General features: G+C 48.6%; 1 protein-coding gene across 2 annotated transcripts in view; it reads left to right on the top strand.

Annotated features, from left to right (window-relative positions):
- The window catches only part of PAX5 (paired box 5), a 139,963-nt gene that overhangs the window by 52,708 nt on the left and 62,240 nt on the right, over positions 1-25,015 (top strand). For both annotated transcript variants that reach the window (XM_087761422.1, XM_087761423.1), the window contains exon 7: positions 22,269-22,398. In XM_087761422.1, coding sequence (XP_087617548.1) covers positions 22,269-22,398 — 130 coding nt within the window. The remainder of the gene's footprint in view (positions 1-22,268; positions 22,399-25,015) is intronic.

Raw genomic sequence — 25,015 nt, 5'->3', positions numbered from 1 at the left:
CAGCAATATCGGTCTAGCTTGCTACTTAATGATGTATTTGGCCATTAATCTTCAGTGTTCTTAATATTACACCTGCTTTTTAGCAAGGTGGATGGACTTTTCAAGCTGCAGACAACGACTCATTTCCCTTGGAGGAATCTATACATTAGAGGGCCACTGGAGATTGTCTCATGGCAGCCTACTACCATCGTGGCTCCAGTTAAGGAATACATATTGGTATAAATTTTTTGAAAAATTACTTACTTATGCTGAAAGTCATATGGTAGAGTAGAAATTTCTTATACCTTTGAGCTCCTATCTGTCATTAGTTATTTCATTCATAGACCCATTTGCTTTTCACCAGCTTCTGCTGGTTTTGTGGCTTCCCTGGTTTGAATTTGCTGGGGAACTCTACAGATCTGAACTCAAGCTGGAAAAAGACGGGGGAGATGATGGGGTCAATGCAATTTTTAAAAAAACTCGTTAGGAAAGCCAAACAAGTGGTCTCTGGAAGGTGAAATGGCCTTCACGTACCACTAGATGGTGGCTATCCCATCTGAACAACGGTGATAATGGAGAGGACAGGCACTGCGCCCACTCCTGCAGCTAACCTTTTCAGTGTTGGTCACTTAGAAGTTGTGTGATGTTAGATCTGTCCCTCTCTAACTTTTCTACACCAGAAAAGTCATTACAAAGACAGCGGTGAAGGAAGAGGATCATTTCTTCATTTCTGTGTTCTGAAGTCTCTGAGTCATGTTACTGTAGCTCCAGGGAGACAATCCAGCACGGAACATTTATCCAGAGATAAACTTTTGCTGGTTTAATAGGAAGAATGGGAGAATTGAATGAGGATGTTGCTAAAGTATTATCTCAGTTGTCAAATATGGGATATTTGGCTGCTGGTGGAGCAAGTTTCTCCCTGGGTCCATGTAAGCAGCTGTGACTAGAATGTCTGTGCTGCCAGAGAGTTAAGATTGGAGATATGCCCCTATTGATTTGGTTAACAGGATACTCTCTGCATGCTCCGGGAACAGGTGCTGAGAAATGTGATATTATGATGTACAAAAGGTCCTTAACAGAACTGCCTTGTTTAGGCATTTTTAAGTTTAATTAAGAAATGGAATTTGTAGTTGTTTGCTTTTATGTAGGTTGGAGCATTGCTGTTTGCTCTTGGAAGGCTGGGGCATGGTTAAGGCCTTGCAGTTGTTTGGTCTTGGCTGCTTCTTTCTGGTGGCATGTAAAGTGTAACTTTCAACAGGAACGCATGTGATCTGTATGATTAGCTCAGGTTCACAAGGATGCAGGATGAACTGTACTGCTTACTGAAGCAGTCATGTTTTACCTCTTTGGTGAGTCAAGCAAAGCTGTCATGATACTTAACCAAAGTGGAGAAGCTGTCTGGATCAATTAGTAAGGCCAAAGAAATCAATGAGAAAGAAAATACTGAGAATATTAATAATGTGACTTGGAAAACCAGAGTTGTCCCTGCAGCAGGTTGTTGTAGTAAACCAAGACCTGCCTCTGGCATCTGCCTGTCCAGAATGCCACTAAGCCCAGAGCTGTGCCTTAGGAGCTAAGTCGGCAATGGATGTGTGGCGTCCTGAGCTGTTTCTGTAGAGGAAAATAAAGAAAAGATGCACCTACCCATAGAGACGAGATGTGGGGAGAAGTCTAGTAGGAGCTTCTGACCCACTGCTTATCTCTTTTCTTAGAAATATTGTCCAGTAGCAGCCAGCTGAATATCACTAATCTTACTTGGTCACAAAAAGTTGTCGATATCCCTGTGCTGCTCACCTGCGGAGGGCTCCAGGTATTTTACTGGAAGAATTGCTCTTCTCTTCTCTAGACAAGGAAGTTCCTTTTTCTCCCTGTGGCTCCTCTCTACATCTCCCTCCTTGCTTGTGCGCTGGGAACAGTCTCTTGGTCTCGATGAGCTGTGGCGTGGGGGGACAGGTCCCTTCTGCACAATGAAGTGTTTGCAACCTCAGCACGCTCGGTCCGCAGCTGAAGGCTGGCTCCAGCTGCCCAAAGTCCTCCAGGTGCATTTTCTGGACAAAATTTGGGCTTGCCTCTTGGAAAGCGTACATTGCCCCTCACATAGGTAGACGTGTTGATGGGCTGTGCGGGAGTGCTTGCCTACCGCTGCCAAGCGCGTTACTTTGAGAGCTTCCAGTCTATTTGCTTTACTTTTCCATATTTAATGTTTTCCTCAGTTCACCTGTATGAAATGGAGACTCATAAGTTATTTGTCACCTCAAAATATGTTGTACTCTTGACAAGCATCATCTGAGTTTTCACATCTGCTATAAGCCGTGCTTTCTATAGAGAGACCCACACGGAATGAATACTTGTCTTTGGGAAAGGGCTCATACAATGCTGAGAGAGAACGCAACTGCTGGACAATGACAGGAAAATAAAATATCAGGCAGTCCTTTGTTCAGAAACAGTGCCCATTGCATGCACTGGGTGAGGCAGGGATCCCACCATGGGTTTTATGTCAGACTGTGTACATCGGGGGGCAGAAGTAAGGCACCTCCTATTATGTGCCTCATTTTGCCACCTAATGCCCGGCAGTGCAGCTGTGCATGCATAACTGTGTACTCTGCAGCACAGGTATGTGATACCTGCACAGGTAGAGCACAAGAAATGTTCAATGGCAGGTGAAGTCCAGCAGCTGGGAGCTGGGAAGCCTGAGGCTGAGGTTGGCTGTGCAAACGGAGTTGAGTCCTCTTGTAAGGAGTAACCAAGGCATAAAGTCAGTACTCTAGAAGCACCCCGGCCCGCCTCCCCCCAACAGAAGCCTGCTATAAACATGAATCCATGTATAAAATGAATGCCTTTCCCTCACGTTTGTGCCCTTTTGTGCTCATTTTTTACAAACAGCCCGTGATCGATTTGCACTGGCTGCAAATGTTCATGGAAAACTGATTTCACGTATTTCTGGGCACAGACTTTGAAATGCACATAGCGGTGCGTTTACAACACCACCATTGCACTGCCGTTCTGCCCGTGGCTGCTGGCCACCAGCACTGTCCAGCTCTTTCATTGCCTGCGACAAAGGCCATGGCTTGAATGCCATGTAATCCTCAGGTCCTGGAGAAGGAAAGCCTTCCCAGTGTCTGCCTCCTGGACTGGCAGCAGCTCCTGTTCTCCTCTCCGTGCCTCTTGATGTGTGTGGGGACGGGCCCTGCTGCTCCCCACTCTGTCGGCTCTGCAGTGCAGCTCCACTGCGCATGAGGAAGGCTGTTCACATTGCTTGCACAGCCGACATCCGGACTTCCCCTGGAGAAAAGCCGTACTGACACAAGGAGCAGCTTTTGCCTGCCTGCCCTGGAGTTGTCCTGTACAACTACATCCATGGCGGACCACCGTACTCCCACCTGGTCCCTGACACAGGCAAAACCCCACCGTTCGTGGTCACTGCACTGACAATTCAGATTTTTATCCAGAAGCGGTGCTCATCCCGTGTCCTTCCTATGCACGGAGCTGCTACACTGAGCGGCATAATTTTCCAGTGCCTAGTCCATTAGGAGCATCCAGCTGGAGGAAGTGGAGGTGCTGGCTGTACTCAGCAAACCCCTCTGCATGGCTGTGAGGCTGATTGTCCCCTGCTGGCTTCCCGTGATTACAGCCAGAAGGATGGAGGAGCTCTTCCCAGCTCCTTGGGGAAGCTGTCTTGGGATGGCTGAGCCCATGGCATTGCTTGTGTGAACCATTGACTCAAATGTGTTCGCCAGTTAAAGCACGGACAGGAGATGTTCCTGGAGATCAAGACCTGGGAAACAGCCACCAGCCGGGGGGCTTCAGGCACGGGAGGCTGGACAGGTGCAGGGGGCAAGCCTGGGGCTCACAGACCGATGTGCTTTTGGTAGCTGTGAGAGCGGGATTAATGCCTCTACAGGGGAGAACTGTGGGATGAAGGATATACAGCAGGATCGGCTCGACAGGAGGGGCAGTGCGTTAATTTCCTCAGAATAAAGAAGAGAATTAGCTATGCTGGATTTCTGTCTGCAGCAGAAATGGATTCTCTTGTATTTTCAGCTTCACACATGGGTCCAATCGAATACTCATTGAAGCCAAGAGGAATATTTCTATTGACTTCAATAGACTTTAGATCAGGGCCATAATGAGGCATAACATGATGTGACCAGATTCAACACTATGTAGGTCACCGACTGAGAAGAGAACTGCTTGCCGCTAATAGCAGATAATTCCCAGGCCCTTGCTGATGCTTTCCCATTGTTTTTAGCTAGAACTAAACCAAATATTGGTTCTCAGGTTCATTTCTGGATAAAATGCAAGTATTCTGGGCTTAGGTAGAAACCAGTAACCTGGCAAATGTATACTAATATATTTACCAATGACATGCAGTGCAGATAAGTTTGGATCTGGAGATAAGCCCAGGCAGATGAAATCTGGATAACTAATGAACCTGAAAAAATTACTAATAAGTTGAAAAGAATTGGAAAAATTGCACAAAGTTAAAAGCCAATTGCCCTCTGTTTCAGAGAGAGTTGCGATGACGGAGTTCTCTGAACTGACCAAGAGAGGGGCTTAAGTCCTTTCAAAAATCTTCAAGTTTTACTTTTATCTGGCCAAGTATTTGCCAGCTTGGAAAGACAGAAGTTTGTTTTTCACTGCAAGGAGCTGTGTTGGATGCTGTGTCTACAGGAATGCAGCTCATGAGAGCACAGAGATGTACAGTCCTCCTTACAATGTTGGGGTTTGATCTTAGGAGTAACAGGGAAAGGTCGGAAACATGTCAGATAAAAGAAAAGTCAGAAAAAGTCAGTTAAAGCCAGAAAGTGTGACTCATTTTCCTGTTTGTGTGAATAATATGTTTTTTCCTGAGGGATACTACCTTTGGGTGGACAGTGGCTGCTGAGTATCTTCTTAAAATACCCTGAGACTTGCAGTGAGAAATGAAGGGCTAAGATTTGCTTATATCTTCCCAAAACTTTATGTTGTCCAGTAACAGTGAAAATTATGGCACTAACTCATGGCTGTATTTAAACATCCAGAGTGAAATCTTTTCTTGATCTGCCACTTGAAGAAGTGATTTGAGCATGTAAATGCAAGCTCTTACCCATGGCTTGTGTGACAGGATGTGGTAAATGAAGAGCAAGTTAAAAAGAAAAACAAGACAACACACAGCTTGACAAATGGACAAAAATGCTAAAATTGAAAAAAAAAAAAAAAGAAAGAAAAAAGACAAAGGAAAAGTGGAGTTCAGCATTGATCTGACAGCCCTGCAGACAGCTCCTCATGTGCAGGCAGGAGTCCGGCAGGCAGCTGGGCAGGAAGGCATGAGTGTGCTGGGCTCGGGACCCTGCGCCGCGGCAGAACGCACCCTCAGCTCTGCTGGGGTGGCAGGGGGGGGACACACCGATCGGGGGTCACAGGGCACGGGGTGAGTTTATGGGTGGCTGCGTTATCCCCATGCCATCCCGTGTCCCCCCTGTGCCAGCAGCCAGTCCCTCATCCCACGCCAGTGGAGGCTGGCCAGGGTTGGCAGCTGGATGGGCTGCCCCGGCTGCCGGTGCCGGTGCTGGTGCTGTCCAGGGGCAGCCGGTGGGTGCTGCCTGCTCACCCCTATTTTGCCAGCACCGTGAGCCCCTCCACCTGCAGAAATGGGCAGGTGAGGGCAAGCGTTGGCAGTGCAGAGAGGAGCAGGGAGCAAGGGCAGTTCTGTGGTTTTTACATCTGCGCCTCATCCAGCTGAAACCTCCTTTGATCCAGTCTGTGGCTTTATTGGTGGGAGGGGAAAAAAAAAACAACTTTAAAATCCAGCCTAAGAGAGCACATCAGGAGAGGAAAAACCTTCCCATATTTACTCTCAGTAGACTATTAAACAACACCAGGCTATTAATTTGGCTTTTGAGTCTTCACTAAAGCCCATAAAAGCGCACAGTTGTCAAATGGAGTTCATTTTAATTTCCTTTCAATCACAGTAAATTATTCAGGTGATAAATCAGCTGGGGCAGCCTCCTGGCTGTAATAGAAACCCTAATTCCTGGCTAATTATCCAGCCCATTGCTGCCAGCAGATCAATACCCCTACCGAATGGAAAGGGCGCGGGGTCTGGGCAGGCAGGGTGGCGGAGGGACGGCAGCTGGGAGCACCGTGGGTGCCCGTGACCCCCGCCCCATGCGGGGGCTGTGGGAGGTTAAGCTGTGCAAAGCTCCCTCCTTCCTCCACCACCCGTAAGGGAACGCGTGCCTCTCCGGACAGCAACACGGGCCAGGGCAGCCGTGGCTTGGCCGCTCACTGCCTGCCCATCTGCCTTTGCTGTGCTTGGGTGGGAGTCGGGTGCAGTGCCCCCACGTGTGGGTGTAGGAGATGGAGCGTGCTGGGGGCTGGAGGGGATTTCGGTGCTCTCCCCTTGTGGGGTGACCCTGCTGTACTCTTGCCACTTGGTGGGATATGGCACTGGCCCTTTGCCGCAGTTGTTCTGTTGATTCCCTGAGTTTGGGACTTTGCTGCTGATCCACAAGATAAGCCACGACAGGCTGCTCGCGTGGTGTAAGAACAGGGTGCTTGCATCCCAGGGAGCACGTGTGTGCTGTGGAGATGTACTTGCTCCTGGTGCTGCCCATCTATTCCGGCTGGTGATTAACACAGGCAGAGATGGGGAGAGTGTCCTCTGAGGGAGTCAGAGGCTACTCAGAAGGAGATCTCAGGCTGGTAGTATTTTTTCTTGCTGAGTAGTACCTTTAAATAATGGCAGAATTTAAAGAGGTTAAGAAAAGACCGGAGAGGACCAGAGGTCAGCCATAACATAGGGCATTTCACTGGGAAAGAGCAGTAGCTCTTTGGAGACAACAGTTGCACTTACCCCCATTTTCCCTGTATGAGGTGGCTGTTCAAGAGCTGCTCTGTGCCCAAAGCCCTTCAAGACCTGAAATGATGCTGCTAACCACGGCTTCCAGTTCATGGGGAGCCATCAACTCCTGATGAAATAACAGGGTTATTCTGCAGAGGTGTTGAGTAGAGCTCCTTCATCTGCCAGATCCCCCAGATGCTCCGGGGAGGTTAGAGCTCTGAACTGCCCTTGGCTTCTGGAGGCTGAGCCTTCAGCATGTGAGACTTTGTGTAGGATCCCTATTCCTGTTCACCATCACTGTGATTATTGCTTATTTGCATTACAATGGTACTGGGAGGACCCAACAGGCAGCACGGGGCTATGAGTTTTGTGCACTGACTGTCTAGGGGAGAGTGATGTCCCCAAAGGTCTTGCTGTCTGGATGAAGAAGACAAGTAATGGCTGAGGAGAGGAAAGCAGTTTCACCTGCAGTGCAGATCAAGAGAGAGCAGCCGTATGCAGTGACTTCTCCATGGTGCCACAGAGAGGCTGAAGCCTCCTTGGGACAGAGTCTCATGTCTGAGCCCTCTGTCCTTCCCTTGTGCTGCTGGGGAAGGGGATGCACCACCTTCTCTTTTGGCTCTGCTCTGTTTTAGGGTAAAGAAGGAGAAGGGAGACCTGCCATGGTGTTTCTTCCTGCTGAAAATCAACTTTTATGAGTAGAAAGCCTTTTCTTTTAGAATAGCAGCAGAAAGAACAGCTCCTTGGGCCAACACTTCCCATTCGCATCTCTTGCCTCTCTGCCCTCCCTTACAAGTGTTTTTTTGTGCACAAGCTTCTGAAGACTGCACAAAATTACCCGCATGTGCTGCCTTGTTGTGACATGTTGTGTTGGGTGGTGAGTCAGACTGTGTTGTATGACACGTGGTATTTTGTGTGACAGTGGGGAGTTTTCTGGGGAAGCACCATGACAGAATCCATGTATCCTGCTAACGTATCTCTGCATCAGTGTCATCTTTGCAAAGAACACCCTGCAGCTTGCATGAACACCCAGTCTTTGAGTAAGGAAAAGAGGCGGGAAGACACGCACGTGGGATAACTCAAGGGATGCCCACTCTCATGTCCAGGCAGACCTGGGGATACCCTGTGCCCCCATCTGAGCTCGATGCCTCTTCCTGTGGGCCCCTCCTCATGGGGAATGGGTGGTGACTGATTTTCCCACTTTGTCTGGAAGAAATGGACATCCTGGGGTCAGGATTTCTCCTGGAAAATTTTCCGAGAGATGACAGGGACCGTTTCCAGGGGTCTGCAGTGCCCAGTGTGCAATGCCCCAGCAGTACTGCCTTGCCGAAGAGAAGCTGCTGCCGGAGGATGGAGCCAGGGTTTCACTGCACTGATCCTGCTGTGCTGGCAAAGTGTAGAGTTAGTTGTTTTTGTAAGGAAACCCACAGGCTGTTTCTTGTCCTTCTGGGTCTCTCTGTCTCAACCAGGCTGCAGTGAGTTAGGGTCTGAAGAAACAGACCAAAAAGCGAATAAAAAGAGCCACGGGACCACGCCTGCTTCTTCCTTCTCCTCCCAGCAATGTGTGGCCAAATCAGTGCAATGAAACCAAGCTGGGGGAGAGCAGCTGTGCCTGGGTCTTAGGGATTTCAGGGTGTATTTGGAAGACTAGAGCTCTCCCAGTGCCTGTTACTTCACTGGAGAAGCCCCAGTGATGACCTGGGTTTATGCTGATGCTGTGTTGGACTTGCTGGGGGTTGTCCCCCTGCTCACATGGCTTTGCCTGGGGTTCATGTCTGGCTCTGGCAGGGCAGAGTGTGGGTCCGCTGTCTACCCGGAGGAGTCCTTGTCACCTCTTCCCCTTGCCCCAGCAGGGAGGGGGAATCCCAAAATACCAAGGTAGATAACGCCTTCAGGAATTGCAGTGCATTCCTGTTTTTTAACAGCCTCTTTTTTCCTCCTGACTGCTCTCAGATATGATCATATGTGAAAATACAAATTCCAGAGTTGAAGGAAAGGCCAGCTCCAACATCTCCTTTGTCCTTGTCTCTTTTCTCTTTGCTCTGTACAGATGCAGTGGGGGATGCTTTTTGCCCCAGGCAGGCTCCCCAGGTTGTGCAGAGGCTCATGTGGAGGGAGTATTGGTGACATGTGGCGTGGCCGGCAGCACCGAGGGCACCGTGGCTGGCGTGTCACCCGCTGCTGGCCCCAGCGTCCCACCAACGCTCCCAGCGCTCCACCGCACACGCGTGGCTGAGCCTGCAGGAGCCAAGGTCCAGAGCCTGCGATGGCAGACCGGCTCCCCAGTGTTCAGGCATGGCTGGGGGCTCTTCAGGGAGTGAAATGCCCTCAAGGAGAAGTGTGGTGTGCTTTTCCCCCGAGGGTCTGGGGAAACAGTGTTTGAAAATTGCAACCTTAGCAGTTTTCTGTTGGGTAACGTTGGCAGGGGATGCTTTGCCAGTCACCAAGTTTCATGTCAGCACTTTACACCAGCTTTACACTTGGAGCTTAGTGATGACAACGGAACACGAAGTCCTGCAAAGGCAGTGAGTGATCTCCTCCAGGAGACTTGCCACGGCTTCCGTGAGTGTGGTACAGAGGTGGCAAATTCAAGAAAAGCTTTCCCCTCTTGTTATCTTGCCAGAAGTGTCCACATTTCCTTGCAATTTGGGAGCTGGCTTTGAGTAATGGTATCTCTTTGTTCATCATGTGTTTTGCGATAAATAGCTAATTTTTTTGACTTCAGGGAGATAAACCAGGTCTATCACATCCGCAAGTTTTAAAAACACCCCGCATCTTCGTCTTCGGTGGGATCTTTCTTCCACGGTTTCATGTCACCAGCAGACAGCTAATGGAAAGTCTGTCATTACAGAAAAAGTCACAGAGAGTAGCCAGTCAAACAGTGGACTCTGCCTGAGAGCTGAAGGAGAGCAGTATTTACTGTCCACCCGTCACATTTTCAATATCACATCAAAGCATAATATATGAGTAAGACGAGTAGAAGTATAATCACTCATGTAGTCTTTGTCCCTTTGAAAAATAATAGGGGAGTCATTCATGCACTTTACAGTGTGTATGTATGTGATACTCCACTTGTATAGGAAACTAGATCTGGAATTGTTCTGAAGCTGGTTTTCTCTGTGGAAAAAGACAATGTCGTGTAATAGCAGTAGTCGGCCAAGATTATGTCATAGCAAAATTGACTGACCTCCTTATGTCTGTGTTAGCCTTGCAAGAGGGGGAGAGACAAATCTGTGAGTAAACACAGTTGCCCATTGATTTATTTAATGCCTGTCCTGCTCACGTTACATTTGAGGGGAAGGGCTTGCACTGGCATTTGAAGGATGGAACAAGACTTCTTTTCTTAGTCCCCGGTAAATGTCTGGATCCTGCAGGCTTGGAATAGTTTCAAATACAATTTCCACCCTTTGGTTTGGAAATCACTGCTGTTTTACACTCATTCTGTAGGCTTTCTCTAAATCTGTCCATCACACTAATCAACAAAGATGGGTTTCTCAAAGTATGCTCCCTACACAGCTACTGAATACCTGGAGATCTCCATGTGCTAAAGCATCTTAGAAGGAGCCAAACTCTTTATGGCGGTGCATGGTGGGAGTACAAGAGAGAGGAGCATGATCTGACACAGGAGAGGCTCTGCAGGGTCCAAAGAAGCACTTTTTCCCCCTGAGGACAGTCAGGCAGGGCAGAGGTTGCCCTCAGAACCTGTGCAGTCTCCATCCGTGGTGGTTTTCAAGACCCAGCTGGGTAAAGCCCTGAACAGCCTGGCCTGGCCCTGTAGCTGGCTGTGCTTTGAGGGACCTCTGGAGCTTCCTTCAAACCTGGATTATCCTACGACCTTGATGTCCAGCTACCTGCTGTTCATTCCAACTGTTATGACGTGACTTAGGGAAACTTTCATACGGTTGCAATGGAAAATGTGAAAAGCATAGTTGGGGTGGGAGAGCAGCATCCAGTTCACACTGTGTGCAGGATGAGATGGAGAGCTGCCTGGGATGAAGCGCCCAGCAGCCTAAGCAACTTGCTCAGTGCAGATACTGTGTTTTCAGAAAAATGCCATGGTTTTGGGTTCCCATTTGTTTAGGAAGGGATGGAATGAAACAACCTACAGAAGTGGTTGTATGATGACAAAAAGCAATTGTGGAGCTAAGCCACTTCCAGAAAAAAGGGCTAGTTGCAAAATTCCTCTTTGCTCATATGAATAGTGGCTGCTTAAAAGTCTGGTGGCAGCAGAGTTTGCTGAAATGAAAAAAATAATTAAATCTGAAAGGAAGGAAACTCTTACGCTAAGAGAGCAGCTTAACATGTAGGGGGATGGTTTCAGCCCTGCTCCTCTCACCTTGAAAATATAATTGAATAAGGGCAACCTCGGAGAGGCAGGGGTTTCCTCTGCTCATTCTCCGTGCTGCATAAGTCCCTTCCAGGCTCAGAGCTGACCTGACGTCTGAGTCAGTCCAGACAAGTCACGTTCAGAGATGTACCCAGAGGGCTGAGGGAGAACGAGGTGGTGGAGGCAGCAGGTGCCTTCCTGAAACTGGAGTGCAGAGAAACCGCACTCATCAGATGCTGCGTTTGGCTAAGAGTGTTTGACCAGTCATTAGGACCTCTCTAAATAATTAAAACACATGATTAAGTAACAAATAAAATTAAAGTACACAAGAAGTTGTCATCAGATTATGTGCCTGATGAGTGGTTTTCAAGCATTGCCAAGTTGTGAGGCTTTGTGCCAGTGGGAGTTTTTGCTGAAGGCACAGACCCCACGTCCATGTTTTTGTTCGGGCAAATGGTTGCTGTCTGGTTCTTGTGACTGTAGAGAAAAGCTTGAAAATATGACCCCAAGTATACTTGTGGTGTAAGAGTCGGGGTGGCTGCTGGGGTGGGAGAGATGCTGGGGTCATACCAGCAGCGTCTTCCCTTCCGTTTTCTCACGATGTTTTACTGCGTGTGCAGCACCCGGGCATCTCCAGCGCAGCTGACGTTTTAGCGGCAAACAGATGATTATTACAACAGCAGTGTGTCTGGCTGAACCTGTCTTTCCGACAGAGAATGTTTTGATAAAAACGGAAATGTTTCAGTGAAACCTGTCATCTTTGATGATTTTTCCACGTAGAAGGTCCCTTGCTGGAGCCTTTCATGATAGTGAGGAGGTGCAGAGCCTCCAGCAGCGGCAGGCTGTGGGTGCCATCAGATGGTCTCTTTACCTGGAACCAGCACCCTATAGATACCCTATAGGTAGCCAATATGTACCACACTCATTGGTTCAGCCTGCCTCTGTTTTGCTTTGTTTTCTATATCCATGCACAGACAATTTCTGATGTTTCTAGGTGTTTTTTCTGAAGCCGAGGAGCCCGTTTCCCTGCCCTGCAGGCAGGCAGGGTGGACGGGGTGTTTCAATGCGGAAGCGGGTGTCTCCGAGGTGGGTGATGCTGTCCTGCCCCTGTCTCCAGCGCCTTGTCCTGAAGCCTCCACACTCCAGACCTGCTGCTGGTCAGGTTTGGTTGTCAGCGGGTCTCACCTAATTAGCAAAGGGGAAAAACAGCTGAAGATTTACCCCACGAGATGAATGGAGCTCAGTGCCCTTTAATCCTTAGTGAATGTCACATCAAAGAAAGCACCACATCATTCTCCAGATTTTTCCCTGCCAAGGGTTTCCATTCACACAAAACATGCCTGCAGCACGGGTGAAGGGGAAGGAGGGTCCCCGCACCTCTGCATCCCCCAAAGCCCTCCCTGGCACATCTAATTTGCTGCACAGAACACTCTGGTTAAGGGATCCAAGCCCAGGGGAGTGGCATTGCCCTCTGTCAGAGCATAGAGTACCTGCTGCCTCCCTAACCCCATGCCCCTGAGGACTTGTAACTGGGAAGTGCTTTGTAAATCTTCCAAGAACAATATGTGTCCTTATATTTCTGGCTTTTCCGTAAGCACGTCATAATGAAAACTGTCTTGCCATATTGTGGCCCTTCGCATTCCAGTCTTGGGTACAGGTGAAGAAATGAAAGAAAAACTTTGGAAAAATGTTTGTGTATTTGTTTTTTTTTGATGAGGTCAATTCCACGTTGGGGATTTGACAGGGAACTCAGCATTGTAGGGAAAGTTGTCACCCCCAAAATGGAAAACAGCAGACTCCTGATCCCCATAGGTTCACCTGGTTCCCAGGGTCACCAAGAGGTAAAGTGGAAATCTTTTGCAAAACAAAGAATGTGTGTTTGTGTCCAGCTTTGAAAGTGGCGTGAAATTCATGAGTTTATGGGTTGATATGGATTTGTTCAGCTTTGACTTTGCAACACACCACAAAACACAGCAAACTCCCTGGCTTTCTCTGCTGGCTTTCATCTGGGTAGAGATTCAGTGTACCTGGAGCTGCAGCAGGTGCCGGGGCTTTGGCTGCCTGGGAGGACTGGTCCGTGGTAAACGCTGCCCGGGGTATTTTGCCATGGCGTACTGCTTTGAAACCAGTTTATTGTGCACAATATGTAATATGATGTAGAGAGTATGATGAAAGGATTCTGAGATGGCATTTGTGAGATACCTTCGGATAGTTAGTCTGAAAGCGTTACAGAAATACAAATGTTCTTGCAAATGTGCACAAGACTCCTTAAGTGTCAGGAGCTGTCAGTAGGATGGATTAAAAAGATACAGCAATATTGATGTAAACTTCACGCACATTCCCAGTGTGCCTTCATACTTCTGCTTCGTATTTCTCTGTAGGGAAATGCTTGACTGTGCTGCTGGTTGTGTTTTCTTCCCTGCTTACCCATGCCAGGTGCTTCAGTGGAATCAGTAGAGCCACCGTGATGGAGGATCATCCATTTTCCCTCTTCCTATGGCTGAAATTGTTGAGGTTGGGGGTGAAAGTGTCCAGTTCTTGTCATGAGAAACAGCGTGTTTTAGCAATATGTTGTGACAATGAGTGGCATAAAGTGATTATGTACTGGGTTTGCAAAAAGCAAACTGCTTTTTCCACCAGGGTGGGATGAGTTATGCTTTATTTTACCTGGGTGTGTTACACTTTATTTCAATCGGGTGCCCCTTTTTTTAGCGTTGTGTGTAGGATGGTGGAGGCTGCTGACAGAGCAGCGAGGTGACCGGTGGGTTCGTGCTGGGGTGAGAGGAGCCATGGGGAGGAGAGGGTGGGAAGGAGGGGGAGAGGAGAAACACTCTGTGTGAATCCACAGGGAAGGGGTGGAGAGGAGCAAGCAAGGGGTTGCCCCAGGGGAAGGAGGAGGAGGTCTGGGAGAGGAGAAGTTGGAGGGGGCTGGGGGAGATGCTGTTTCGAGGAGGAGATGCCTGCGTGGCTGGCTGTGGTGCAGCAGTCAGGATGGGTGTGCAACCCCAGCACCGGGAGGAGGCTCCTGCAAAATTTGTTGTGCCATTTCTGCATTCCTCAGTAAACTGAACTGGGAGGTTCTAGCATGGAAATGGCAGGGAAGAGCCCGTGCAGGGGCTGTGAAAGCACACCTGGCGAGCCTGGAGCCTGGGCAGTGCTGACGAAGGCGGGTGGGAGCTGGGGTGAGTTGTCATTTCATTTCATTTCATGTCCTGGATGAACATATTTATTTATGCATGTATTTATACTCAGTATTTATACTGAGAGAGGAAGGAGCTGTAGGGGATAAGTGTGTGATGATGAAACTTGCCAATCCTGGCAAAAGCAGAGGTTGGCTGTCACCACGACTGTGCTGCCGCTGTGCATCCAGGTACTTGTTATTGGCCTCATGAGGCTGAAAAGTGGAAAGCCAACATACCTTCACTGTGTTGTGTGTGTCCATTTACTTCCCTTGGGCTGCCCTTATCGTGATTTTCTATGGAGGCTTCTGCTTACAAACCAGAGGAAGAAAGTCTGCTGGCCTCCTCTGCCCCAGCCAGGTGACTGGGATTGCAATGACTGGTGAAAAGCTTGGTTGGAAAACACGTGCAAGCATCTGCAGGTCTTTGCTTTCTTTCCACCAGACCTTCCAGGAGAGGTTAAGGGACTGCGGGTGCAAGGGATGGCCACATGGGGATTTGGGAGACTTCTGGGTCCATCATGCCCCCCGTACGCATGCCCAGACACCACGCACACTGTTCAGACCTTGCTTTTATTTAGTCTGCTACCTCTAACAAATAATAGTAATAATAAAAAAAGGACGATTTCAGCAGCAAGCGTGGGCTGTTTTCTGTGCTACTGTTTCGCAGGTTTTGTTGTTCACCACGGGCAGCCTCGCTGGAGCGTGCGTGTGCGTGTGTGTGCACACAGGTGTGATTTACTGGCCTGTGCAATGCCACATGTCTTTAAAATTACAGTGCCCATTTCCTGCTGAAATAATTTCTACAAAGAGAGGCTCCTATTACAGCAAGAGGAGCGTGGACGTCATGATTTATTATTATTTATGGTCCCAAGGCCTTGTTTATGCACGATGGGTTAGGTGCTCAGGATAGAAATGCCATTATGCAAATGACATTGAATGTCCTTACTGAGCCTAAATAATTTTTGTGTTGGACGATTAAACCTCATCTGTTATTGATATGGGCTGCAGTCGGGCTATTAAAGAGTCCCAACAGTACTTACTCCCAGTAATGGGAAAATTGAGAGGAAGAGGCTAAACAATTGCCTCAAGTGTGCTGTGATTGTCTGGTAGGAGTGGAACATAACGAACCCCCTGAATGGAAATCGTGTTTACTACTTAGGGATAAATAAAAAGGGAGAACATGCAATAAATTACGCTTTGTGATGTGAATCGGAGCACCAGAGAATTTGCGTACTTTCAATTTGTTTATTTGAATATTTTTTTTTGGGGGGTGGGGGTAGTGGGTTGTAGATACCGGGAGCAGCCAGGAAGGATTCCCGCAGCGTGTGCCCCCGGCTGGGCGGCTGGGGAGAGCCGTCCTCCTCGGCAGCCGCGCCGCCACCGCACCGTCCGCTTTGACACAGCTGTGCGGTCACATTTTGATCAGTGTTGATAGCTTATGAATTCCAAAATTGACAAAATTTACAGAAAAATGAGGATAATCCATCTTCCTTAGCAGCCTGTCAGGAGCTGGCTATACTTCATAATCTTCAATTACAGATGCTATTTTCAGACATTTACATGCAGATATTAGAACAAAATGAAAATGAGAAACAAAGAGCGAATGGAAATGCAGCTATTTATATGTATAAAAGGAAAACAACAGGTAAATTCTAGACATTTAGATTGGATTTGGGGGTCCCTTCGGAAAATCTGAGAATGGCTGTGTCTGCTTATGGATTGCACTGTGGAAACGTAAAATGTAGCATGTCGTTTTCCACATGCAGATAATCTGAGGATTGGGTCAAAAACAGGTCAGTTATTCTGACGTATGAGGGTAAATGTGTTCATGGCAGGGTGCACTAGCTAATTCCCACTATCTTCAGAGGAATCTCTGGGGATGTGCACAGTCCTAATTGGATTTGGGCTAAAATGAAGCACAGCTGTTAATTTTTTAAAAACATATATGTTTTGTGAAAGGGAGATTCAGAAATATTTGATTTAAACCAAGGGAGAAAGGTTGTACCACTGAAATCAAACTTCCATGCCCTGTGAGACAGCAAAGAGCCCAATGTTGCCGAAAACAAAGAGAAACTGGGGTTCGGCCCCAATTAGCTGTGGCAATAGCTTTTACTCCAAAGCAGAATTGGTTTCGGTGGCTGCAGTGGGTAGCACAGGGAATGTGATGTAAATTATGAAATGGAGGGGTGGCTGGCAGGCAGCAGTGCTGAGGCTTTGATATATAGGTTTTCGGATGCCTTTCCTGTCCGAATCCGAGGCGGCTGAGGAGGAGGGCATTAGGATGGATTTTCCATTCCCATAAAATTTCAGGCAGAGCAGCACCGGTGCCCGTGCAGCTGCGAGTGGTGCTGGGTTTCTGAAAGCCTGGGGAGATTAATTAGAGCTGCTTTGGATTAAGCTCTCCGAACCATATCTAATGTTACAAATTTCTTCCCTTTGTCAGGCTGAGGTGGGGGTTTCCATGGACAGCCTGACTGGTATACGCCACTTCTGCCTTTATTTATTAATTTTGAAGTATTATGACATGGTGACTTGGAGATACTAAGTGTGAGCTCTGGCTTGCTGCTGCCATGGGGGGCAAGCAGGGGATTTGGTGGTCATGACCTGGGGGACAACACTGTGCCTTTTGGAGACCTCAGATTAATATCTGTCTGGCTTAAAAGAGAAGTGTTGTTTTTGGCAGCCAAAGGTGCTCTGTGCACCATGTCTGTCGGAAGGAAAGGCAGCGTACATGGTCCGTGCAGGGGCAGAGCAAGTCCCGAAGCCCCAAGCTGGCACGTTGCTCTGATGGTCCGAGGCCCTGTCGCACTGCTGCTGCTGCGGCATCCCGAGCAGCCCTGTGGGTCCCGGGGCAGCTGTGCCAGCAGCAGGAGGGCACAAGAGGCATCGCCTCATGCCTGCCTGGTGTTTTGTAGGTGTGAGTTGGAAAACTGAGCAGATGCAAAAAGCAACATGTGCAAGTCCCAGTGGGTGCCAGCTGACTCCTTCCAATGGCCGCTTTTCTGTCTTTGCTTAGTGCAGTCTCTTGAGAGGGGTGCTGGGGTCTGTGCCCCACAAAAAGGATGGGGCAGGAGCGGGATGCATTTGTCTCACGCTGCCCAGGTTGCAGCACTGCCACAGGGCTCATCCCAGCCTGTGGGACCTCCCTGAGTTTCCCATGCCAGCACCCCAGAATCAGGCTGTTTTAGGGAATGGTCTTGTTCCCCACTGTGTGTCCATCTTTGCCTGCTACCTTGGGATAAAATTCCAGGTAAATCTCAAAGAGAAAGTTGCTGTACCTATAGCATGGGCGGACCCTTAGGTAGGTTAGGTTCAGGAACTGTCTCTAGGAAAAACGCAGGGTGAAGCTGATGATGGGCTGTCTCACCACTTCACTGTAGTGCAGCAGGAGACGGTAGAGCCTGCCTCCTGCCATGCTACATAAATTGTTTGAAAATGGTACTGAAACCCTCCTGCACCCCTTTTCCCTCCATCTGCCCATCACTTCCCCCGCCCTGGGGGGTAATATTTAGAAATAAAGCTTTTGCAGTGGAGGTGGATCTGAAACTTCTCCCAGCACAGAAACCTACCCATTTGCACTCTGCAGAGAAGGCTGGCAGGGAAAGGACCATGCAGGGGGCACCATGGCTGCCCATGGGCACACAGAGACCACCCCTCTCCTCCCCACCCCAGCTGCTCCCGCGCCGGGTGCCATGCCTGCTGGGGGGCCCAGCCCCAGCCCCCTGCCAGGTCCCCAGGTCCCATCCGCCCGAGCCGAGCGGGATGGGGCAGGGGGAGCAGACAAGACCCCATCTGGTCCCTTCTTTCAGTTTGTCCTTCTCAGTCTCTCCTTTTATATATTCCTCGTTTCACGTGTCTGTGTTTTCTCTCCTCCATGCTATGGCAGTGGTGCTCCATGCTGATGAGACAGTGCGTGGTACAACCGCAGGCAGTCATTTTTCAGGTAATTTCTAGGGTACTGAACACCCGACTCTTGCTTTTTCACCTACTGAACAGCAGGTCGGGCTTCCCGCTGCGCGGGGAGGGATCCCCGGCTATGCCTGGGCATCCCAGGCTGCTCCTCACCGGTGGCGGTGATGACTCGACGGTGGAGGAGCCTAATCTGAGACCCCTTCTAGTACCCCCCCGAGCAGCTGGAGAGGCTCCTGGGGAGGGTCAGCAGGAGGGTCTTGATGGGGCCGCGAGGTGAGGGGCTGCTCCACGAGCGCTGCCTTCCCCCCGGATTTTCCTCTCTTCTCCGGACGAGGCGTCTGGAAGGATGGGCTCTGCCTTGGGGGAGCGGGAAGATGGGGTTCTGCTGTGCCCCTTGCAAGCACGTGAATGCCCAGTGCTGCAAACCCTCAGCACCAGCGAGGCTTGCTGCTTCTTCAGGGGTTGCTGTGATCCCCTGGGCCCTGCACAGGGGAGAGGAGGGCTGCAGACAGTGCCCGCCGGTCGGTTCAGGGGTGTAGGCTCTTCTGCTCTGCACCGCTGGCTCCCCGCTCCTTGGTGGCCAGATGATACCTTCTTCTGACCCTTGCCTCCCTGCAGCATCTCTCAGTGGGGTGGTGACAGACACTATTTGCAGTGGTATTGCTTCCTTCTCTGCCCACAGCTCTCGGCTGTGCAGTATTTCACTGCTGCTGCACCAGTCTTATGCTGGCCCGGGCCATGTCCCCGCTGCTCCATGGTGGGAGCTGTAACAGCAGAGCCAGTTGTGACACAGGGGCTCACTCCCCCACCAGGGCTGTGCAAGAATGTCGGGGGTCGGCAGCTGCTGGGGCTGCCTCTTGGCCCGGGGTCCCTTCACTTGGGTGCTGGGAGCAGCAATGGTGGTCGGTGCATGGTCGGTGTGGCTTCTGGTGGCCAATTGCTGGTGGCTCCGAGGGCAGATGTGGGCACAGTTTTGCCATGGGAACAGGGAAACAGCTGGAAAAACCCTGAAAATTCCACTATTCTTACCTCTGGGAAAAGTTGCTGGGCCATTGCAAAAGAGGTGCAGCTCCTGTCTGCAGCAAGCTACTGGGACCGAAAGCAGGGAGGGACCCCAAACCTCCAGTTCTCACGCCTCAGTCTCCTGAAGCCCTGCAGCAGTGCCATCCAGCCATGGACTCTCCCTCCAGACCATGCTGGGCAGCTATAACGCTTCCAGTCCCTCTGGTCTGCAGAAGTGGTCCCGTGTTTTGGGGCTGTGCTGCTGCAGGTAGGTGAGATGAGGCAGCGCTGCCCATGGGAGGGCCATGCGGCTGCACATCACTCCATCTCCCCATGGTGGGGTGACATGGATGAGCACGGGGTACCACCACACCCCAGTGGGGTGTGCTACATCCTGATAGCTGCTTGCTTCTGACACTGAAACTGGTCAGTCCCTCTGAGCTTGAAGGGCCAAGCTCGTCGTTTGTTGATGTGGTGCTTCCAGAAAGTTAGTTAAGGGGTGAGACCTGGTCCTGCTTCCTCCTGTGTCAGGTCCTCAGACCCCAGAAGGGAAGCAAGCTGTGGTGTTTTGATGTCTGCAGCCTGCTCCAGAGTCCCGTGTCTGGGGTTTACAGGCAGGGGCTTGGACTGGTCCCAGCTGGGTTTGTGTGAGGAGCGGCAGCCCCAAAAGCCACTTTTGGCTGTGGGGTTTGGACGTGTACACCCTGCTCTAGCCCTGCATGTGACCCAGCCTGTGGCACAGCTGGATGCTTCCTCCCAAACTACCAGTGGCCAGCTCTCCCTTTGAAAGCTGGAAGCCATGTTCACACCCTGCCTGCGGGGAGCAGTGGATCAGTGTGGCATGGAAAGACACAAAGAGATTTTCTAGTCTGGATATGGTGCGGTTACGGCTTGCTGAGAGCAGCAGGGGTGGAATAAGGCGTCTGTCCCCAGGGAGTGGTGTGCGCTCTTCTCCAGCCATCAGAAATACCAAACAGCAGTGCACAAGGACAGCTTTTTCCTCTGCTGTGCTCCTGGCCCGTCCCACACCGCTCGTGCATCACCAGCTGCCTGGGATGTCTCTGCAGGGCTGCAGCCAGTGTCTTGTCAGATCAGGGCTTTGGGGAGTAAAAAACGCAGTGGTGTTGCCGCACATGCACATACTCAGAGCAGGGGAAAGGTGGGGTTGCAGATGTAGGACAGTGTGGAGTGGTGTGGGAAGGCTGAAAAACACACCTTGGTAGGATGTGGAAGGAGCTTTGGTTGCACTTGTAGGAAGGAGGAAGGCTGGGACCATCGCTGGCATCCTCTGCAGGGCAGGGATGCTCCAGGGGCTGTCCTCCGCAAGGTGCAGAAGTGGGGCTGAAGCAGAGGTGTGGGTGTGCGCATCTTTGAGGCAGTGGTGGTAGAAGAAAGAGGCTGGGTGAGTGAAGGCAAGGGAAACATGAGGGCACGGAGGGTGTCGGAGGAGGAATAAGCTGAAAAGGCTGAGGAATAGGACAAGTTTAATGCAAAGTTTAGGGAGGAGCATAGGAGACAGATCATTGCTGAGAAGCCTTAGGTCCAGAGGACCCTGTAGTGCTGATCCATGGGCTGGATGAAAGGACAGGGTGGCCAGCAGCTGGTCACTGGCAAAATGTATTTGACACACTCATCTGCAAGAGGTTTGTATGGGGGATCCTTCAAGGTGACAGGGTGTACTTGTGTGCCATGCAGAGCGCATCCTCAGAAGAAACACGTGTATTAACACAGACCTGCTAATACAAGGTTATCCATGTAAATTAACTCTGAGTGAGAACTGAGCAACAGAGACACGAACAGATATATCTGACCCAAAGTGCTGAGCTCGTGGCAAATACCAGATTGCGTGCCAGATTCTCAGATGCTTCCGAGAAACTTGCAAGAGGGAGAAAGACGCATTCACTGAGATCAGCTTTTGTTTCCTTAAAAAAAAAAAGTTAACTTTTTGATTTGGTCACTCAAAAAAATTTCAGGGTCCTGGGTTGCCCTACGTTGCTTCAGCTCTGCACAGCTTCTGCATCGGCTTTGTCTGCAGAAATACAGTGGGGATCAGCTTCCAAGTTGTTCAGTTTATTTGTTCCTATTGCTGTTCTTCACTTGAAGGCATCACCCTCCAGTTGTTACAGGCATGATTACGGTCTCACAAATAAGGGATTAAAACTTAAAGTGCAAATAGCAACAGGGAAGGGAGAACTTTGAAAGGAAACTTCCCAGTTTTGTGTGAATGATCCTGCAATAAGAAATCATGGCAAAAGGCAAATGAAGATAAGCTTTCTGCCGTATGCATGGAAGTCCTTCTGGATGTATGGATTGGCCTGACCTGCTGTAGATTGCCATAGCTGTATGGACTTTTACAAGGTTATAGGACATAAACAATCTGATTTCTGAGGACCTGTGCTCGTTTACCATAGCTTTGGCTAATGAGATTAAAAAATTCCCATGAGATGAGAGAGCATCCTTACAACAGTCAGGTGATTCATTTTTAAATAAGTTTCATTTAGAAGCAGTTGGCTACAAATTCATCCATTAAGCAAACACTTTTATTTACATGCACTTTATTTCTTGTGAGATGATGAGGAAATGCAGCATTCCCAAGAAAAAGGGGGAAACGGGACAGCCTGTTCCCACCTGCTCATTAGTGCTTTTCTCTTCAAGTGCCACCACTGAAATAAGGAGAGTTCAGGTTAACTGGCATGAGCATTTTTCTCTAACAAGCAAGTTACTTGCACTCAGCAGTTAACAGCCCCCAGTTACTCTACAAAATTTCCTCTTTAAGGAAAGCCTTGTTACATATTGATGAGTTTGACTTCAGCTTTATAAAGAAAGCCTATTTTGGTGTTCTCTGAGAACATCGGTGATAAGCACAGACCTGCTTATTGAGCCTTTTGAATGCTTAACAGCCCCCTGTAAATGGGTATTGCCTTTAAAACTGACTGAACAAAGGATTTTTGAGTTCTGTATTGCATCTACTTTTTGTCATAGAGGCAGAAGCTCTTGAATAGTACATTTATTATCGCTAAAATGCCTTTTGTTTCTTTTTCCAGGCAACTGAATACTCAGCCATGGCATCATTAGCTGGTGGATTAGATGACATGAAGGCCAATATAACCAGCCCTACTTCTGCAGATTTGGGAGCGAGCGTTCCTGGGCCTCAGTCATATCCTATTGTCACAGGTAAACAATTTTCCAACGCCGATAAGTGGTGTGAAGTGTGTGTGTGTGTGTGCACATTGCAGCGTGGTGCCTTTTATGGAGGAGTTGTGTCAGATATGGAGTCATTTGCTTAAAAAGTCTATTTTTAACTGTGATTTCATAGCAGCTCTGTGGAAAGTCAGGTGCATGGCTTGTATAAACCAGTAATGTTTGCTTGGAGCCAACAGACCTTCGTCTGCCCAGGAAGGGATATGCCCCTCCACCCCAAGCCTGCATCTGGAATACCAAGATGTAACAGAAAAGCAGAATGCTTGTCTCTGCTTTTGGGCTTTGTTGCTTGGTTTTCATAAAGGTGCCTGGCATGTTTGACTGCATGGGGATTTTATGACAGTTCAAACTAGCTTGAATTTTGGATGCTTTTGATTCCTACAAATGCTCATGTTTTATACCATTTCTGGAATTGTAATTGTGCGCTAAGGCTAAGTATTTAAATGAAAAGCAAAGCTGTTTTGTTCAAGGAATGCAGCATCACCTGCATTTATTTAGCAGGCATAGAGTGAGAGTTAAGGAACAGCTAGAATTTGATAAATGCTTTCGTCACCTATTTATTTGGGACTGATCACATCACTCGGTATGAGAAATGGTAAGAAAATGACGAAATTGTGTCCCAGAGGAATTGTGTGAATCAGAAAAAAAGGATTTTAAGATCTAAGGCTCTGTGTTTCCTATGTGTGTTTCCTATGTGTGTTACTTCTGTCCTTGTGTCTAACCTGTGCAGATTTCATCACTGGATTTTCTCTGTTTTTCCAAAGATTGGATTTACTTGTTTATTTTGTTGCTAAAAGGGAAGGTGTATACTACAGTACTATAGTATTATTGTATCTTGAAAGCACTATGATCTCATCAAGCAGGAGAGCAGTTTTGAAAATGAATATTGTTCCAAAATTGTTTTAACCCAGTGTGGCATCAGTCTTTGACTCTTCTTGCCAAAAGTTTAGGAGTATTCCAATGAAATTAGAAAGTTACATGAACTGTAAGGAAATCCTCGAAGTGGGAGGAGAGAGACTTCTTGAAATAATTGTCAGGTAATGGGTGAGTGGTTCAAGATCTAGACTCAAATAAGAAAGGTGTCTAGGACTGGATGGATGGAAAGAAAGAGGGATTTTTGGATATTTGTGGCTTATAGCAGATAGGGAGAGAAAGCATACATATATATACATATTAATTATTTATATATAAAAGAAGGAACTTGAACTCTCATGTTTGGGGTCATAAGCCATCCGTACAGCCTATGAAAGTTGAAAAGAAATGTCTCCTAAGGCAAATTGTTCTGTAATTGTTTGCTACAGACCTCCCTGCATCTTTCTTTGAAGGCTGAAGTGCTGCTCATTGCAAAAGAACCAGGCTGCCTTGGCACATCACAGGTGTCCTGTTGCCCTTCGTTCATCTTCTGGGTGTTTGTCTCTTGCTCACCTGAGCCTGTGCCCCTGTGACAACCCTGATACCCCCTTAGAGGCACTCGTGCTCTGCTGATGAGCACAGCCCAGCAGCACCTTGGACCACATGAGTGGGTGCTGTGAGCATCACTGTCTAGGGCTTTCCCAACCAGGAGCATCCACAGCTTACAGTGCGGGATGGGAACTGATGGGAGCCATGTCTTGAGGGGGAAGCAAAATAGCAAGAAATTACTGAGCTGCATTATCAAGGAGTGAAAGTTAGGAAGGCAAGATGATAGAGAAGCTGAGTGGTTCCTTGCTTCTGTCTTCTATCCAGGATCTGCACCTGGCCAAAATCAGGTTCAGCCAAAAGCTGTTGTTTGATTTGATGCTTCAGCAGAGCTTGTTCTTTTATGCTTGTTTAAGCATGTCTTCTGGTTCTTACGTTACTACTTCCTTAGAGTTTGGTGAGCTGACTGATCACGTTTGTTGGAGCAAAACCGACTACAGAAATGACGCTACAGAGCTCAATATGGTTTTCTCATGGGTTCTCGCTGTGACATAACCTACACTTGAGCAAAAGTTCCAAATGTTAAATTTACTAGTTCTCATAAAAACATGGAGCAGGCTTTATGAGAAGCAAACCTAGAAAAAACCTGCCATTGGTCTTAAATGTGACAGGATGAGAGCTATAACAGAACACATTTTACAAGGCAGTAGGTATTTATATCTTTAATTTAATATTGCTGTAGAATTTTCTAACACCTGCATTCATAAAACTTAGATTTACACGAGCATATCAAAACCCTTTTAAAAACTATGCCTTTTGATATATTTTTGGAGAAGATTGCCTGACTATTATCCTCCCTTTTCCTTTCGTAACACCCGTAGCAACTGCTTTGTGCTGCTCATGCTCTGGAAGCACCCAGGAGCCCCTGGCATGGTCTGGGCCCTAGCGCTGGGCATCTACGGTATGACCAAGTCATGCTCTCTGCCTCAAAGCTTTCGTAATGAGCTAAGGGGACTGTCGAGGGCAGGAAGATTTAAGCAGCAAGCCATACTTTGTAATGTACAAGGCATGTAAGTTACAGCACCCTTGGTGATGCGTTTCCTACCATAGCTCTGGACAGACTTCTCAGTTTTCTCCCAAGAATTAACTCACTTTTTCAGTCACGCCTCTTTTCCCACCCCATTTCCTTGGT

This window comes from Nipponia nippon, unplaced genomic scaffold (genome assembly GCF_047370975.1).
Source record: "Nipponia nippon isolate SJK-2023a ecotype South Korea unplaced genomic scaffold, ASM4737097v1 scaffold_24, whole genome shotgun sequence".
In the NCBI taxonomy this organism is placed as follows: Eukaryota; Metazoa; Chordata; class Aves; order Pelecaniformes; family Threskiornithidae; genus Nipponia; species Nipponia nippon.
The sequence above is the reverse complement of the archived record's forward strand: the minus strand, read 5'-3'. Positions and strand labels throughout refer to the sequence as shown.